The sequence below is a fragment of the Balearica regulorum genome, chromosome 17 (genome assembly GCF_011004875.1).
Source record: "Balearica regulorum gibbericeps isolate bBalReg1 chromosome 17, bBalReg1.pri, whole genome shotgun sequence".
Taxonomy (NCBI): Eukaryota; Metazoa; Chordata; class Aves; order Gruiformes; family Gruidae; genus Balearica; species Balearica regulorum.
In genome coordinates this window covers 3565897-3583399 of record NC_046200.1, presented here as the reverse complement: position 1 = coordinate 3583399, position 17503 = coordinate 3565897, and the positions used below count along the sequence as shown (strand labels likewise).

The 17503-nt window shown below is 36.3% G+C and overlaps 1 protein-coding gene across 5 annotated transcripts in view; it reads right to left on the bottom strand.

Annotated features, from left to right (window-relative positions):
• Positions 1-17503, bottom strand: part of ATP2A2 (ATPase sarcoplasmic/endoplasmic reticulum Ca2+ transporting 2) — a 48876-nt gene that overhangs the window by 23253 nt on the left and 8120 nt on the right. For all 5 annotated transcript variants that reach the window (XR_012838117.1, XM_075769452.1, XM_075769451.1 and 2 more), the window contains 3 exons: positions 15022-15126; positions 11927-12065; positions 441-521 (listed from right to left, as the gene is read on the bottom strand). Coding sequence is in view for 4 of the 5 variants with exons in the window: in XM_010302026.2 (XP_010300328.1) it covers positions 441-521; positions 11927-12065; positions 15022-15126 (325 nt within the window). In the remaining variant the exon portion in view is untranslated. The remainder of the gene's footprint in view (positions 1-440; positions 522-11926; positions 12066-15021; positions 15127-17503) is intronic.

The window sequence follows — 17503 nt, the reverse complement described above, 5'->3', positions numbered from 1 at the left end:
TGCCTGTATTTCTAAAGTTATTCTCTCTTGAGAGAAAAATGGGTAACTTACAGCAGACATTTAGTAATATATCCATACTTTCCTATTTGAGAGTGACAAGATGTTCAAAACCTAGAAGACTGCATAAACTAGAAATTCTTAATTTTTTATTTTAGTTTCCCACAAGTTACTAGTATGTGTCTCTTCGCAGGATGGGGGAAGACTAGAAAAACATTGCAAGTCTCAGTAAGAATATTCATCCTACTAAAAAGTGAACATGTAGAGTCAATAAAGCATTCAGTGGTTCTAAGTTAAGTTACTAGATCAGAATTTTACTGCACACAAATGCAACACAGTACTTGCATAGCTACAGGCTTGTTTTTAATGGATTATTCTAAACAAATCGGGGAAAGGCACTTTCAGTTATGCACACAATTATATAAAATTCACAGAAATTATACCTGTGAGAATTGACTGGTCTACCCTTAGAGTTGTAGATTTGATAGAAGTAATTCTTATGTCAGCAGGAACCTTGTCTCCAACTACAAAGAGGTGAACAAGACAAAGTTAGAATTTTATTATTTGAGAGATTTCTAACCAAGCATACTATTACCTCTATCAGCCAGGAAAACCATTTTCCAGCAACTGTGCAGATGACTAAGATTATGAACAGCTTATTGCTGCTTTTGTGGTTTGCAATACTCCAATTTTCTGAGTATTCCACCAATATACTTCAGCAATTTAGATTTGCCTTCAAGATCTCTACCCCTACCTAACCTCAAAGAAAGAAGTTGTAAATCACTGGATTTTTTTTTTCTTATCACATGACTACCACTTGACAGGAAAAGGGAAAACATTACCAAGAGAAGGATATCAATTTCAGAATACATATTTATAAACAACCAAAACCTGTAACTAAGGTGAATCCAATTTCCTTTTCAGAACAACTATCAGTCAGTCTTCTGCTTTATAACAACCAGAATGTTAACCACATTTATTTAGAAACTACAAGAAGCTGTACTTTCCTTTTCTGTGGCAACAGCTATGAGTAACATGCTTCTGCAAACCTGTTCTTTTAATGTTATACTTTGAATATTGCCAGATGTTTTGAGTTAGAAGTCAATTTCAGATCATACACTAGCCTTATTTTTCAGTATTGCTACTCTATTAAATGTACCACAATCCATACCCCAGTTAAAATTTTTGCAGGACTCTATGCTATGTTTATCTTGTCATGTGTATTCCTACTTCACAGAAGACAACAGTGGAGGAAAAAAAAAAAACCTCAAACAAACCCAAAACCCCACAAATGAACCAAAAAACCTCCACTAGCAAGTGTTTGAGACATCAAGACAGCACACTCCTAAAGATGGCAGAGAGTAATGAAGTCAGTTTTCAGAGCTGTGTGGCCAGTTGAGCTCTAGCATCTCTATCATCCCAGAACTAATTCCTCCACCTTCCTACTTTCTCTTATCTAGCTTTTCCTAGTTTAAGAAATGAATCAAAACTGCACCATTTTGTGACTACTGCAAATAAATGGCTGCATGCAAATTAACTGAACACATATTAATGAGAATCACATTTCTGACTCATATTGGGGGGGGTCTGCACTCTGCATGTCAGTGGTGCTAATGAACGCATATAATCAAACATTCCTAATATAAGTTAGTACTGCAAGTATTCAAGTGTCAAGTTCCTTTTTATTAGAAAATAATGAAAAGAAACAAAGGGAGACTAACTAACTAAAAAGAGCTGATCTTCTCAGCAGATGGACTCTATCCCTACAGTAAAATTAAAACAAGCTGCAATTCCTGCAGGAACTGCTTATGCAACTAACACCAATAATGCACATTAACAAATAATACCATGAAAAACTCTGCAGTAGTGTTACAGCCTTAGAACACACAACTACTCACAGAGGAAAACTATGGAACAAAATGCTCAAGAGGAGAATTTGAGAGTGCTACTTCAAACATTAAGTAAACTTGCAACACGTGACTTTTTGTAAGGTCAAGGAAACCTCAACCATTACAATCAGCAAAAGATTGCATAGTTTTGCTTGTAGACTTAGATGTGTGTTTTTGTAAACATATGTTTATGAAGGGATCCAATAAATCCCACAAATTCCCTTTTTGTATCATTATAGCATGTGAACACTAATTTAGGCCACAATGCCCTTGAGCAGCAAGAGAAAAGAGCATTAGACAAATGGTGACCTAGGCCAAAAAAGGCAAAATATTCAATATGCTCTCGTGATGTCATAAGGAGGTTTGGATGCGGACATATAGTAGCAGCTGGTTTTCAGATATCGCTGAACAACAGGCTAATACCTCAGAGCAACATGGTATAACACCTGACAATCTGCATAAACATTTTCAAAGTACTTAAAGCAGCTGGAAAGCTACAGCCAACTCAAATACACTATCACATCTGACAACACTGTTAAAGACTTAATCACTGCATAACACAAAAAAGAAGCTGTTAAAAATAAATCTTAAAACATTCGAGCAACTGGACAGAACATACGGCAAAGTTTACAAGTAATTTTCCAACCTACTTCTTCTGAACAGCTCTAAAGTTGTTCACCTCAAACACAATATTCGCAAGATCTGAAGTACAAGGAGAGATCCCTGCTCTAGTGGACTACTGCTATTTGAACATCAGTATTTCCATGAAAACTACTACTATCAGTATCAATTGCCCAAATCACCAGAACCAAAATGTTAAATTTATTATGATACTGCAGCTTTCTATGTTTATCTCAACAATTTAAGATAAGACACATTATTCACTCACCCTGTCTGAGAACACAGTAGTAAAATATTCAAGGCATTTCCAAAAGCCAGGAAAGCTGTACATCAGGGTCAATTTCAGAACTATTTTAAGCAGCTCTTTGTAAAATAACAGCTATGACACTAAGTCATTTATAGTCTTGAATGTATTTTCATGAGCATAACTGAAACTGAATATAGACAGGAAATCATCCTATGATAGATAGAAACTCACAGGAAATTTTTAGTGAGGCACCTAGTGCAAATCTTACCTACAAGTAGGCTTTTTTCCATATACTTTAACACAGGAAAGAAATTGGGAGGTTTTGGGAGCTTTTTAAATTCAATTACATTTCAGTCCACAGAACCAGTAAAAGTATTACCCAAGGCTTGAAATACATATTCATCTTCAATTTCTTGTATTTGCACTGCTTTAGTACAAAGCCACTACACTCTAAATGGATATAATCCATAGATTTACATTTTTTTATATATATGTGTAACAAGTCAGTTGCAGAAGTGCTTTCATCCATTATTTTAACCAAAGTTTTTAATCCTAAATAGTCACTTGATTTCTACAACAGCTCTGAAGAAATCAAACAAGCTGCTTTCAGAACTGCCCAGATATATATTCTTAAAGCATAGTTTAGCCAAATACTTAACTACTGATTCAACCAACCATTCTAACTACAAAAGTGACTGCTGCTTGGAAGAGCAAGAGCAGGATTTGGTTCAAATCATTACAGCTTTATTCATAGAATCCTTTTATTCATGCACAGAATACAATTTTAGAATTTCAATACGGAACTTCAGGCACACAATAAAGGAATCTATTTTTAAATAACCTGGCCCCTGTAAGGGGGTAAAAAAAAATCCATTTTATTTAACTGCGCATGAGTCTATACCGAGGCAGACAATTTACAGTTTCCACTCTTTGATAGAAATTGGAGTGCCACTTAGTCATGATATGAATTTGAAGTTTGTGTCAATCGTCCTTTAAAGGACAATCCAGCATACAGACTGCCCTATTCAATTTACAACATTACTTTGAAAGAGAAGATTATTCAAGTCTCCAAACTGACTTCAAATATAGAATAGATTAAGCAATGTTAGTCCCAATTTAATACTTGATGGTGACCAAGTCCTAGACTGAAAAGATCAACTCATTATCTAGATATTTCATTTGAGCACCAATATCCCTTTTATTTTACCAATGTCCAAGATAGCAGTAATAATAAACACTTCAAAATTCTGTCAGAACACAGCTTGAGACACTCACTGAGAGACCTCTACAGCCAAAATGCACTATTAGTGCGTTGCAAGCTACATCAGCCTGTGGGGCTTAAGGAGCCCCAGTGATGGGGCACATGTTCTATGAACAATGAAGCCAGAGGAAAAATAAACTATTAAAGCTGCGTGGATTTCAGTCCCTGTTATATTTTCAGCTACCTCTGAGTGTCAACAAAGAACTTCAGACTGCAGCAAGACCATACTTTTAAGTCTCAAATGAAATTCTAGATCTTCTGATCAAAAGTGTTGGTGACAGTAGGCTCAGGAAGTAATATTAACTTTACCTTCTCTACGAAAGCTACTACGATATACAAGAGTCCTCAAAACAAAACTACTTTAAATGTGTACTTTGAACACTGTTATCAGCTCCATTAACTGCCTCTGATCCCTCCCACAACTGAAGACTTGATAAGAGGAGGTTTACAGGCAGATACGTCACAAAAAGTGAAAAGTTTTGCTTCCTTTTTTCCTTTTTTACACTAATAAGAGTGTAACAAGAACAATTCATCTTCTTAGCAAAATGATGTTTGCAAAAAGCCTGCCTAAGTGATCACAGTAAATGAAAGTAATTTTTCCTGTAGAAGTCAGAATGATTCTTCATATACAACACATAAATAAGAAAGTGTTAGGTATGTTTATTATTAACCAAAGCTAGTGTCGACCTATATCTGCTATCAGCAGGTTCGGGTTGGAACTGGACTTTTGCAATGAAGATTATCAGTACAGCTTGAAACTAATTCTGCCACTGTTGTCCAATTTTGCAACTTTTTCTTTTTTTTTTTAGGGAAGTTCTGAAGAACTGGGATACTATTTCAACATATGGTTGAACAATTCTGGAACATGAAGAAGAGTTCCTGAAAGCGAGTAAAGACATCCTCAAAATAACTTCCACACACATCAAATGAAGAGGACAAGAAGGAAAAAGGAAAAAGAAAAAAACAAAAAGTATAAGATTGTGCAGTTTCCCCTCTTTTAAGTGTTTTAATAGATTAAGGTTCATTGTTGACACATTGCCTGTATTTTGATTTTTTAAGACACTATGGTCTTTCTCCTGCTTTACTAGGATGCTTTAATTCCATCAGGCTAGGGTAAAAATACTATCAAATTCAGCAGATGTAACTTACCATGCTGCTATTAAAACATCTCTGATTCAAAAGATACCATGTATGTTTTTTCTACCATCAAAAAGAAAAAGGAGTATTAATTTTTTTGGGAAAAAAAAAAAACAACTCATAAAAATTACAGTGTCAGCAACTATTTTCTTTCAGTGTTTCAACATTACATATTGTTATGGGTATGGTTATTTAAACCACTTTTCCTAATGAGATCTTTAGCCTCTTAAGGAGTCAGTTATTTCAAAGACCCCTAGAAGACACATCATTGTGTAAACGTTTACTAATAAACTGAAGCAACTGAAGCTTCCTACATGAAGAAGGTTTAAGAATTGCAATGAGTAGGCTTAAAATAACACATATGGGATGCTACACATTTTGATCAACCAGAATTGAGTATTGTTTCTTCTGGGGGTCAGGAATACACCTGAAAAGAATGGACTGTTTGTATTTAGAAGCATAGCTGTTGCAACACTATTGTTTTTTATATTAAACTTCCTTAACACGAGCTCAGTTTAGCTCCTCTGCCCCCCTTGCACACATACAATCCAGTCTTCCTATTGTGTTTGATTTCCTTAGACCATCAGAAACTTAATTTTTCTTCCGTAGTAACAGGTTTTAAGTATTTAACACTTCCTGAACAGGGTATAATAAAATGCTACCAAAACCCAGAAGCTCTACAAAACAGGAAGATTATTAAGTCCATCTATACTTTCACACAAGGCCAAGAATGTCAAATTGTCAAAATTAAAATATACTTCATAGTCACTTTTCTAAGTCTGAGCTTCCACTCCAAACCAGTAACATAGATTTTCCAACAAGACAATTATTACAGCGCTGGTTCAATTCAGTTTTAACCATACTAGTAAAACAGCATTTGCTTTTACTGCCAAGATGACAGTACCTTTGAATACATCAATTCTTTGCATTTATGACGCGTGCTACAGATTAGACAACAGCCATACAACAGCCTTCTCTATCATAAGCTGTTCTGCATTCTGGACAGACAGAAAATATCCACGGAGCTTACTGTACTGTGTATGCAGAAGTGTGATTATCCTAACCTAAAAAGAAATGAGACCAAAATATTTTAAGGTTGGAACTAAGGGTTATATTGAGAAAAATTGATTTATTGTATTGAACAGTATGTAAGACTTGAATTATTCCTATTTTATTTCTTCTCATTCTGTAAAAGCCTACTTCTAAGTGTCATTCTCTCTGAAGAGGGCACCAGAACATTAAATAATATGTGCCAAAGGACAGATACCCTGTCTATAAGTCTGCATGTATTTCTAATCTGAATTTGTCTAGCTTTAGCTTTTAATCAGTGGATCAACTTATATCATCTTCTAGACTGAAAACTCTTGTGATCAGCCTATAAGATATCTAATAGCAGAAAAACCAAATTGGTAAGTTAAGCCTCAACTTTTGCCAGATCAAGTAAAGAATGATGACGTCTTCACACCAAAGCTGAAGTCCTATTTCCAAGTTAGGCTACATTTAGGTAACACAAGAACAAACAGTAAGAATTCTGGAAGTACAGTGTAACTCTAAGTGTATGTTTTCTTTAGACTCAAAAAATGCTTGCTTTGCCAGGGTGATATGGTATTAACAGAACATTATCTTGATGTTCAAGCATTTTGTTCAGTATTATCTGTCCTTATAATTAAACCTCACTGCAATATTGGTTCTAATCAGAGTATAGAACATCAGGTATGTTCTGAATTCAAACAAAACAGAATTAGTTTCACTATTTTTACTTAACAGTTCGGCAACTCTGGAGAAAAATGCTACAAGAATTGGGAAAAAAAATTGGGGATGCATTTCATAAGTTTTCGAATGCATGTTGAAAGTGACACAAGTTTAGGCTGTGCCCTGACTTGAACCTCTCAACTCCAGACTTGTGAATCTAACTTAGATTGCATCTGGTTATCTCAAAGCTGCCTCTGATGTGTTAAGAGTTTGACAACCAAAATGCTTACTGAAGCCCACAGATTTATGCACTACTCTTGTGTGTATTTATTAACCACTGATTCTACTTCTGTATTTTTTCCTGCTTCAAAAGTAGTACTTTATGGAAAAAGCAAAATACATGCTTAATCTTTAAAAAACAAACCTGACAACTTGCACTAGATAAGAAAACCTCAAACAACTTGCAGTCAGCTTTTTTAGATCTCATGAGATGCTCTCAGCAGTATGCTTCTAGGACAGCCTTCTGGACTTAAGCCTTACTCCATTATTCTCATTCCTCACCCCCCATCCTCAATACTTAAAAAAACCCAAACCAAACAAACCTGCATCTCTAGCACCGAGACTCAAAATCAATTCTAGTTATTAGAAAAGTAACACAGGCACAAGGACTCAGGCACAGTTCACCTTAAGAATCTTCCTTCCCAATCTTTACTCCAGAATTTATCTTCTCTTAATTATAAGGTATCTGTCCTTTAGGAAGAGTCTTAAAGTGCTCTGCAGTTAGAATTAAAAGCCTCGGAAAGTATTCTTCCATACTTTGTGTCAGGTATAAACTTAAAACTATCTCTTCTGAAATACACTCTAATTTAATAAGCAACAGCTTCTGGGAACTCTATATATTTAAGATATTGAGTACTTACAGACATCATAATGGATGACAAGAACCATCATTCAGCATTTCAGGGAAAAAAGGAACTACAGTTTGGTCACTTACAGATTGCAACAAATGAATGCTCATTTATTAAATTACAGTAAGTCAGATACGCTGTATCTAAAATAGAACACTGTTGACAGGAAAACACAATAAAAGTGAACAAAGCTCATTTCTATTCCCAAGTGTGTTTCTTTAAAAATAGATGATTTGCAACTAGTTTATCCTGATCTGTCAGACTGGACTTTATACAAAACTTCAAAGAACTAAGGCAATGCTGGTTTAAGTTTCTCTTTAAAATGTTACTTTAACAAAGGCAAACAAACTCAACTAAAACAAATGACATCTTTAATCTATTAAGATAGCTGTTAGTTACAAATTCAAGAGTGCATCCTCCAATAAACTTAATAGCAGTGTGATAATCCATTTTAAGACAGGCAAAGTGAAAAGCCATTTGAGGACAGCATCTGGATTTTTTTCAGTTCATCAATTCTAAGAAACAAACAGTGTAGCTTAGTAACCCTTATACACTACGGTTCTGAGAACTATGCCCACCAAAGTTCTGCAAGCAAATCTATGGCATACATCCCAAACCTGTAACCCCAACTCCACCCTAAGAGTTCCTATTGATTGTACAGTATCTTTTCCACCATCTCTACTTAAGTGGACATGGAAGAAAGCCTTCCCAACATACAGAGTTAAGAAATTCACGTCTGCACAGTCTCTGAGCAAACATGGACTACAGCATCTGCTAGTACACCTGCAAAATTTTAGTGTAGCATTTATGTTGAATTTGTTAGCTACCAGGCATAGGGACGAGTAATTGCTCAGTGTTCTGCAGTACCTATATGCACACTGATCCCCAAGAGACACATAAGACAGTAGGTTATCTACCACTTGAGGGATAATCTAATTCAGGTTATTCCATATTTACTGCAAGGCAACAATGCTGACCTGCAGTTTCCCCCTATTACTCCAAGTAACCCTGCATCTGTTTCCTCTGTGGACAGATCAATTAAAGTATCTTCCAGGAGCTTTATTTCAGAAGGCCATGAGGCAGACTGAATGGGCTATATAATGAACAGTCAAACTCTACAAATAGCCTAAGGAGTCAGAAAAAAAAGTAATAGTATAAATCATTATTGCACTGTCTTTGGGTTATGCTAAGCCGACCCAGTTATCTTTAATGGGTTCAAAAACTACTGAAAATACCAAATTATTTGGTAAATGGTTCAATGCTACTTATTCTCAGGGAACTCCTGCAATGTAAAGAGGAAAATACATTCCCCTGCTTCCCCTGAACTCCAATACCAACCGACCAATTCCTACAACGAAGGATCATCTCCGTCAGATCCACATATAGCTACTTCAAATTAACAAAACTGTTATAGCATTAAATAAAACTATTTTGTAATGGAAGACCTATAGAAAGTTGTTCAGAATTAGATTATCAGCATAGGGGAGAAACCTATCACCTGGTTATTTATGCCACTTGGTTGAAAGATATTTGCCTGGACACACAAATGTCATTGGCACTCTGCCTAGAATTCCATACCCAGATATGTATCCTAGTATGAAGTGCTCTGTCGCTTCCCTACATGGTCATCTTTTTGCAAACACCATGTCAAAGGCCATCACAGTACTCTTACACTTGAGGCACAGGCATGCACAGAGTCTCTCTCACCTCCAGGTCTTGACACTAACGCTGGTACATAGTGTATTGCTCTTCTCTACTTGCTCGGTAGCTTCTCCGAGTTTGATTACAACTAAAATTTCATCATTGCCTATCTACAAGTTAGAATTTATTGTTTCAGTATTAGCATTCATATTACAATGAAGCACTTATTTCTGTATTAAACATCCACATGACTTACACTTAGTTACCTTCACTTGAAGCTGCAGTTCATTATATTTGCAAATATAAAAGAAATAGGATAGTGCTTAGGACTAGCTTGAGACTGGTTTGACCCACCAGTTTAAGAGAGTATTTTAACCAGCATGAGCTTCTACAGTCAATCAACAAGCTACATCATCTATCTTAATGGTCGTATCGTTGGATAATTTTTGTTTCTCAACATAAGCATATAGTTTTTAAGTTTCTCCTTTTTAAAAAAACAATCAGTTCTACACGTGTTGGACTATCAGACACTGTTCTACAAGTAAATTTTAAAATAATGGAATCATAACCCTATGAAAAATAGGATACTGTGTTTGTTAAAGACAGCCTAGTCTTACAGGTATGCTAGAGGTTTATTTTCAATTCCTTTCTCTCCTTCAGACATAGGTCTTTTAAAGAGATGTCTCAAGGCACAAGCAATTGATTTTATTGATACTGACGATATACAGCAAGATAACTAAAAGCCCACACACATCCCCCAGGTGTTTCAAATACAACTTTAGCTTTGTCTTTCTGTAAGATGAAAATACAATTCTTCTGAAATAGCAAAGAATCAAACGGAAAAATCTTCTGTACTCTAGACACTTGAGAGCGCAGCATTTTTCCTTAGTGAGATAGCCCAAACCAGTACAAAATACATGTCATCAACTTGCAGTTCTACCAATACTGCTTTAAAGTACCAAAAAACACGACCCCAATCAATGTATTCCCATGATATAAACTGCTGCCAAAACTACCATTCTATTACTGACGTTTAAAAACAGGATAAAGATTTGGACTAGAAATCTACTGCAGAATCTGTAAGCAGAAAAACTCAGCTGCTTTACCAAAATCTCATTGCAGAACTCAGATTTGACCGTGCAGTGATAGTGAGTCAAAACAACAGAGTAAGTGACAAGGTATCATAATTCACCCTTTACTTCTGCTATCAGCACTTTGTATTTGTACTTGTTCTTCACCAACAGATGCTAAGAGGAAACTAGCTTCAGCCTTCATGAGATTCACACTAATTACCCTAGCCAGCGCTGCTGTAGCTGATTCATCCTATGCACAGAACAGAGGCTCGAGACAGGGCTCAGCAAATGTTAAACTTTCTCAAGGAATGAAAGCTGGGCAGTCAGCCAACACGAACTTCATTTTGAGTGCATACTCTCTCTGCTTGATAATTAAAATAGGAGGATAGTTAAATTTAAGGGTATATATTTATCTCCTCTTGAGACAGCTACCACCTCTAAAAGCAAAGTGACACTAGTGGAAAAAAGTTTGATGTACACCCTAAATTGTTCCCAAAGGAACAATCACTCAGTTAACAGTTGATAATGACCTACAAAATATGAGTATGCAATCACTCCTGACACTTAACAAGAAACACCTAGTTTTATCTGGGAAGGAACAGGAAACATTAAAGTCACTGACAAGTCCAGCTTAGAGAAGAAGTTATTGGAGTGGCATTATCACCAAAATGACGGAGTTTTAGCTGTATTATTATCCCATACTTCTATTTTTGCACTTCAAAATAAAGATACCCTTTTCGAAGATAAACCTTTTATGGCAAATCTAAGTTAGTAGAAAACTGGATGCAAAAGTCCAGTCTTAACCCAGGTACTTCAAATGCTTACACCAGAGAAACAGGAAACCCTACTCTGTATAGTTACCTATTTGCCATCTTCTATACAGCAACAGGGAAAAGAAGCAATAAAGACTTATGGAAGATGAGGAACGATGATGTCACATGCCAGTCATACTAGCTTAGAGGACAGAGAAGTTGAAAGGCACTGCTGCTACAAGTCTAAGAGTTGGAAAAAACCTTCAGATGAAATTAGCTTTCCTTAGACGAAGGACAGAACATGACTAAAAAACCCACAAAACTCTGCATTCAAAAGCCTAAGGAAACATTTAAAAGGGAAAGAGTATTTTGTGATAGAAAACAGACAAGTTAAGACACTCTGAAACCAGACTTTAGAAAATAAAATTTTAGAGTCCTGACAAGTGTTAAAACCTGTACTCCAATTAAGATGCTTTGCTTTTAGACCTACCAATTAAACTAAGTGGCAATTTGAAAAACAATCCCCTCAGTGCAAATGCACATTTAAGGTAATTACAGATGAACAGAAGCAAGATTGTTCTTAAGCAAGCATGTACTTAGGCGTCTTTGAAAACTCCCCCCAGGGCCTCAAATCATTAAGACAAGGCCCCCACAACAATTTTAAAATAGTATGCTAATACATGTACGTACCACATAAACGAGCCTTACCTGCCACTTCTACAATATCGCCTGGGACAATGTCTCTTGCTTTAATCCTCTGTACGCTTTTTCGGTCTTGTCGATATACTTTGCCCATTTCTGGTTCGTATTCTTTAAGAGCTTCAATAGCATTTTCAGCATTTCTTTCCTAAAAGACAGCAAAAATGGGTAACTTTAAAAGCCCTGAAGGAAAAATACATATGTCGGATCTGATTTTTCAAATGCATTATCATATGAATACTACTGACTCAGCTCAACTACATTTATTCATATAGAAAATTACGTGACCCCTCCCCTTACGAGGTTGCTGACTGGAAATCATTACAACGTAATTCAGGTATCAGTGAGCATTTAGAACCTAGACATTGCTTCTTCAAACTCCACAGCATTTCCCATCAAGAATATCCTGTCTTGTTACAGGGAGGCCACACAGAGTGTTCTATGTAACACAGGGATGGTTTTTGACATTAAAAAAAGTACTGAGCAGAATTAAGACTCATAGATTAATAGTCTTGTCTCAGCTGTTCCTTACCAGCTTAGACTCAGACTGGAATGGACTAGCACTACAGAATTTCACTTACCGATAGAAATCAAGGGTGAAGTTCAGACAAGGCTCAAACAGCATATTATCAACTTTGTTTCAGCAAACCACATCACAATGAAGTGAAATTAAAGCATACAGACTAGAAACTTCCCCAGAGTCTCTAACAGTTTACAAACTTAGATGAATCCCCACATATGACAACCTTTTTATTTCCATTAATGCTAGCACAATAGCTTTCCTATCTCAAGTGCAGTTCTCTCAGCTAAGCACTATCAGAGATTGGTATCAACATCATGATGCCACCTAGATAAAGGACAACATAGGAAACCAACAGCTTATCAGTCCTCCTTCTCAAGCTCTTGGAGAAGTAACTTATTTTCCATTTTCCAGCCTATTGACAAATATAAACGGCATATAGTCCTGATGATTAGTAGTCAATGGTAAGGGTGCACATAGTTTTTAGAATATCTGCCCTTCAAATATATACCAGCCTTCCTGCATGGCCCAAAGCAGAAACCTAATCTTCAGAAATTCAAAGCCTGAGGTACTAGGCACTTCCACATCACAATGCAGCTGAAAACCAGCATTACCAAAACTACCTTGAAGGACTAACACACAGTACAGCTCAGTGCCAGGCAGTGCAGAGATACCAGCAGAGACCCATAAAGCTATAATTAATACTAGCCTCATATTCTACCAGGTGAATTAATTCTACTCCTCAGCATAATTACACTAATACTGCTTTTCTGTGGATTAACTAAGAGATAACATTAGGCAAAATCTTAAAGGTACGAAAGTCCCATAAACAGAAGATTAGTTAAGTGGAACTTTTCCTTCAAAAAGGAGAAATAAGAAATAATTCAGCAAGGAACAGCCAGCTCAGTGTGTTGGGCTCTATCTTTTTGTTCCCAGTTTGTGTGAAGTTATGGTAGACTATCTTGCCAACTACTGAAGTACTAGCAGATGGCACTTGGGGAAAAGACCACGTGAGAGGAAAGGTTGAGGAGGACAGAGGTAAGGCAAAATGTGTTGCTCACATCTAGTACCTGTAGAAACAGATACATTTATGGGTGGAGACTATGTACTGTGACTTATTTTCCATGACCATTAAAACAAGGGAATGAGTCATTTAACCTGTACAGCAATTGTTTCACAATTCAGTTCACTGCATATATATATATATATGTATTCTTGCACACTATCATGTCCAAAAAAATTGGTTATTTCCTACAAGGTATACAACTACACAAGAAAGTACAAACTATACAGAAGTTTTATCTTACATTTCATACTTACAATTACTACATGCAGAATTCTAACTCAAAGTTTCAATTTAAAGATTAATTCTTGCACAATTACTTTATGAAGATTTGAATAGAAAGTGACACTTAAGGGGGCAATGCCATCATCCCTTGATCGACACTACCTCTTCCCTCCATACCAGCTCTAGCAGTTGCACAGCTAGCTAGGTATTGCTAAAAAACTGAGTTTTTCAAGTGTCAGTCTTCAGCCAGCTTACTTGGGCTAGCACAAAGCAGAGCACGCAAATAAGCGGCAATGCCATTTCTGGTGGCTTCTAGCATGTAGGCTCCTCTCTAGCATGTTTTAACCTGTTAACAGTGCTCCTCTTAATTTTTGTTGTTATTTTTGACAGGTCTGCCTTTTTTTTTTTTAAAGCATGAAACCTAATGTGCTAAAATAACAAGTAATGATGTCACATTAACACTATCCCTTTAAAAAAACCAAAAAGCAAACAAAAACAATCTTACAAAGAACTTAAATTACCCTAAAAATCCTAAAATAATTTTTATCTGCAGAAAACCAATTCTAATAAAACATGCCCTATCTGAAGTGATCAAATTTGTAAACTAGAGTCACACGAACAATTTTGGCTTGGCATCTCAAGAAGTGTTAGAATATGTTACTCATATTACTGCTGATATGATTTATAAAAAGCCATCTAATTCATCTTACAGATGACAATGTAGGAAAAATTTCATGGTATTTAGATGTTTTCAGAAGAAATTTCTGCCTTTTGACAGACGTGTACACTTTAGATGTACACTTAATAGGTACTATAGTAATTGAATAGGAACAATGAGTACTGTATTAAATGCCTTAATAAATGTACTAAAACATAGCATTTGTCTCAGGAGGAAACAGACAAGAAACTAGATTTCAAGTGTTCTCCTTTATTCCTTAGTTGGGACAAACTCCTTTTTTCGCAAGTCAATCCAATTAATTCTTAGCTTTGCAACATCTGATTTATTTTCTTAATTCAGGCCTTCATCCTGGACTGCATAGTTCATGTGTTCACCAGTGTGCGGCCAAACACACTGATGGGCACTTTGCCTTTTTGGCAATACTTCTGAAGCTTTCGTTTTTACCTTTAAGTCAACACTTTCTGTCCAGAAGTTTTATGGTACGTTGACTCTCAGGAATCTGAAGTTAGCAATACATTACATACATTATATGAAGCACCTGACACTACACTGTACACTCCTTCCTCTCAAACAACCACCAAAACATTTGTAACAATGCTGTAAAAATATCTGCATACCTGCCACACTCCCACAATTGCATTGGCTACTAATATAAGTAAGATTACAAAAGGCTCTACAAATGCTGTGATTGTTTCTTCACCTTCTTCAAACCAGGCCAGGACCTGTAAGAGAGAAACAACGATTTAAATTACTGATTTACACAGATTTACCTCACAAGCTTAAGACCCAGTAAGTTTCGGCTTGATGTTCAACTGCTTAGACTTGAGCAATTGTCCCCTCAATCTTCCAAGGTATAGTTTTGTAGTTCATGAATGAGCTGGCAATAGGCAATGGAAAAGCAAAAAAATTTTTACTGAAGTAGTACAAAGTTCATTTCCAAGGCTGCTGTTCTTTTAAAGGAGCAAGCTATTTATTTGGGAAACACATTGCAACTTTTGCTTCACAAATGAAAGCCGAAGTTGTGACAACAGCTACAGTAGTGAAAAGTTTCCAAAAAAATTACTGTCTAAAACAGGATGCAATCAGATTAGTTCAGCTACTTAGAACACTAAAGCTTTGCCAGAATCTGAATTTTAACCAAGTTAATTGTTCTTTACTAATAACTTGGGACCCACAAATGAAAACAGCTTTACAGGTTTTCAGTGAGTAGACATGAAAAATAAGCATCTCGTTATTTAAATACCAGTAGTGTCTTCTTGAAGCATCTAAGTGAATTGTAGATACACCTGAAGCTGAATTCTGAGCTGAGTAGCTGATACAACTCAAAACTGGATTTTTAAAAGTTAATCAACTTGAGGACTTCCATAAAAGACTCCACATACATTTTATTTTAATTCATTTGCTTTAGAATTACACTCCAGTTTTATGCTTCTGCCATTCACACAACTTGAATGGGTATATGGCAGGGCCTCTGCAGAGTTCTGTAGTTACTAAAGAAAAGTCAAGCTAACATGACCAGAGAGGAAGAGCTTTTTCATCAACATGTTGAGCAACAGGAAGCCTGGAAAGTGACAGTAAATAGGAACAACGTGTTGAGATAATTAGTGCTGGTAGTCAGGCAACAGCACTCTGAATCACTAGAAGACTGCAGTGAGCAAACCGTTACTGAAGCAAGCGCCGTAATTCCACCAACATGCTGCTCAGAGCTATTGCTCAATTGTGAAACACTCCAGGATGTTAAAAGGAAGGAGCAGCAGCATGAAAGCCTCAAGCAGAAAACAGACTGTCAAGCAAACTCAATGCAACAACAAATTTTATTACAAAAGGATAAACTTATAAGATCCAGGTTATGATTAATAAGACCGAAACATTCCAGCTGGCAACACACTTTGAGGGTCTGTGTAATCCCTTTGGAGAAGAGATTTAGTTAGGATCTCTTACGCTCTCTACATCTCGGTATTTCTTCCCTCCTCCCACACCACTAATCTCCAATTCCCAGTATCAACTTCTGCCGTTTGACCAGCTAAAGCAGTCATACAGTCTACACTGTAGTCTGCACTCCACGCATTACGCCTTCTATCATGGACAGCTTTCACTCTGCACGAGCACTGTTGCCTCCAGTGCAACTACACAAATGGCTAATGGTACATTTCCAGTTTTCTTCACATATACAAGGTCACATACTGACATCAGAAAAGCTGCTTAGTATCTGTTTCTTCCCTCCCTTTCTTTATTGGAATTCTGTAGAGCCCATTTTGCTTTCAACAAAGCAAGTAAATTCAATCATTTTGTGATGTTCTGAACAGAGCAGGCACCTACAAGGTTACCTAGGATAAAGCATCTGCTTTACACAGTGCTAAACCATAATCTTTTTAGATTGAAGACCATGTGTGTTATTTTACAACACTGAGAAAGCCTGCGACTTGAAGAGGTTAAGGAAAGTAGCTACAAGGACAGCAAGATCCAAGTATGTCAAGGAGAACCAAAATTAAGTTTTCAAAGGATCTTTTATTTCAATAAACCATTATTTCAAAAAGAGCAGATGAATTCAGATTAGAGATCTTGATGGTACAGATCTGATATTTTAGATCTTTACTTGTTTTTTTGTTTGTTTTGTGGGGTTTTTGGGGGGCAAAGTTAGCAATCTGTGATTAGATTAAAATGATCTAGTTAATCCTGGAAGCCAGCAAGACACATTTATGCTCCAAGAAGTTTCCACACAATTACTAACAGTGGAACTATCTAAGCTCTAGTTCTAGAACATTTGAGTAAATACAGACATATATAAATAACAGAATACATTGCGAGTTCTTGGTTTTGTTATAGCACACTACAGCTATATTAACAATTCCATTTAGGACCCTTGTGATACACAACACAATGCTGTAACGGATCAGGTTTATTATTTGATAGTAGCCTGAAGTAAAAACAAAGCCACAATAACAAGCAAAGACAAAGCAGAACAAGGAATACGAGTATTTAACCAGGCATTTTTAGTAACAACAGATCATATGCTGAAGCCTGGTAGAAACTAGACAATTCTTGTCCAAGGCATTGAGTCCTTGTCAAAAAGTTTCCACTAGCACACTTTTAAGACCC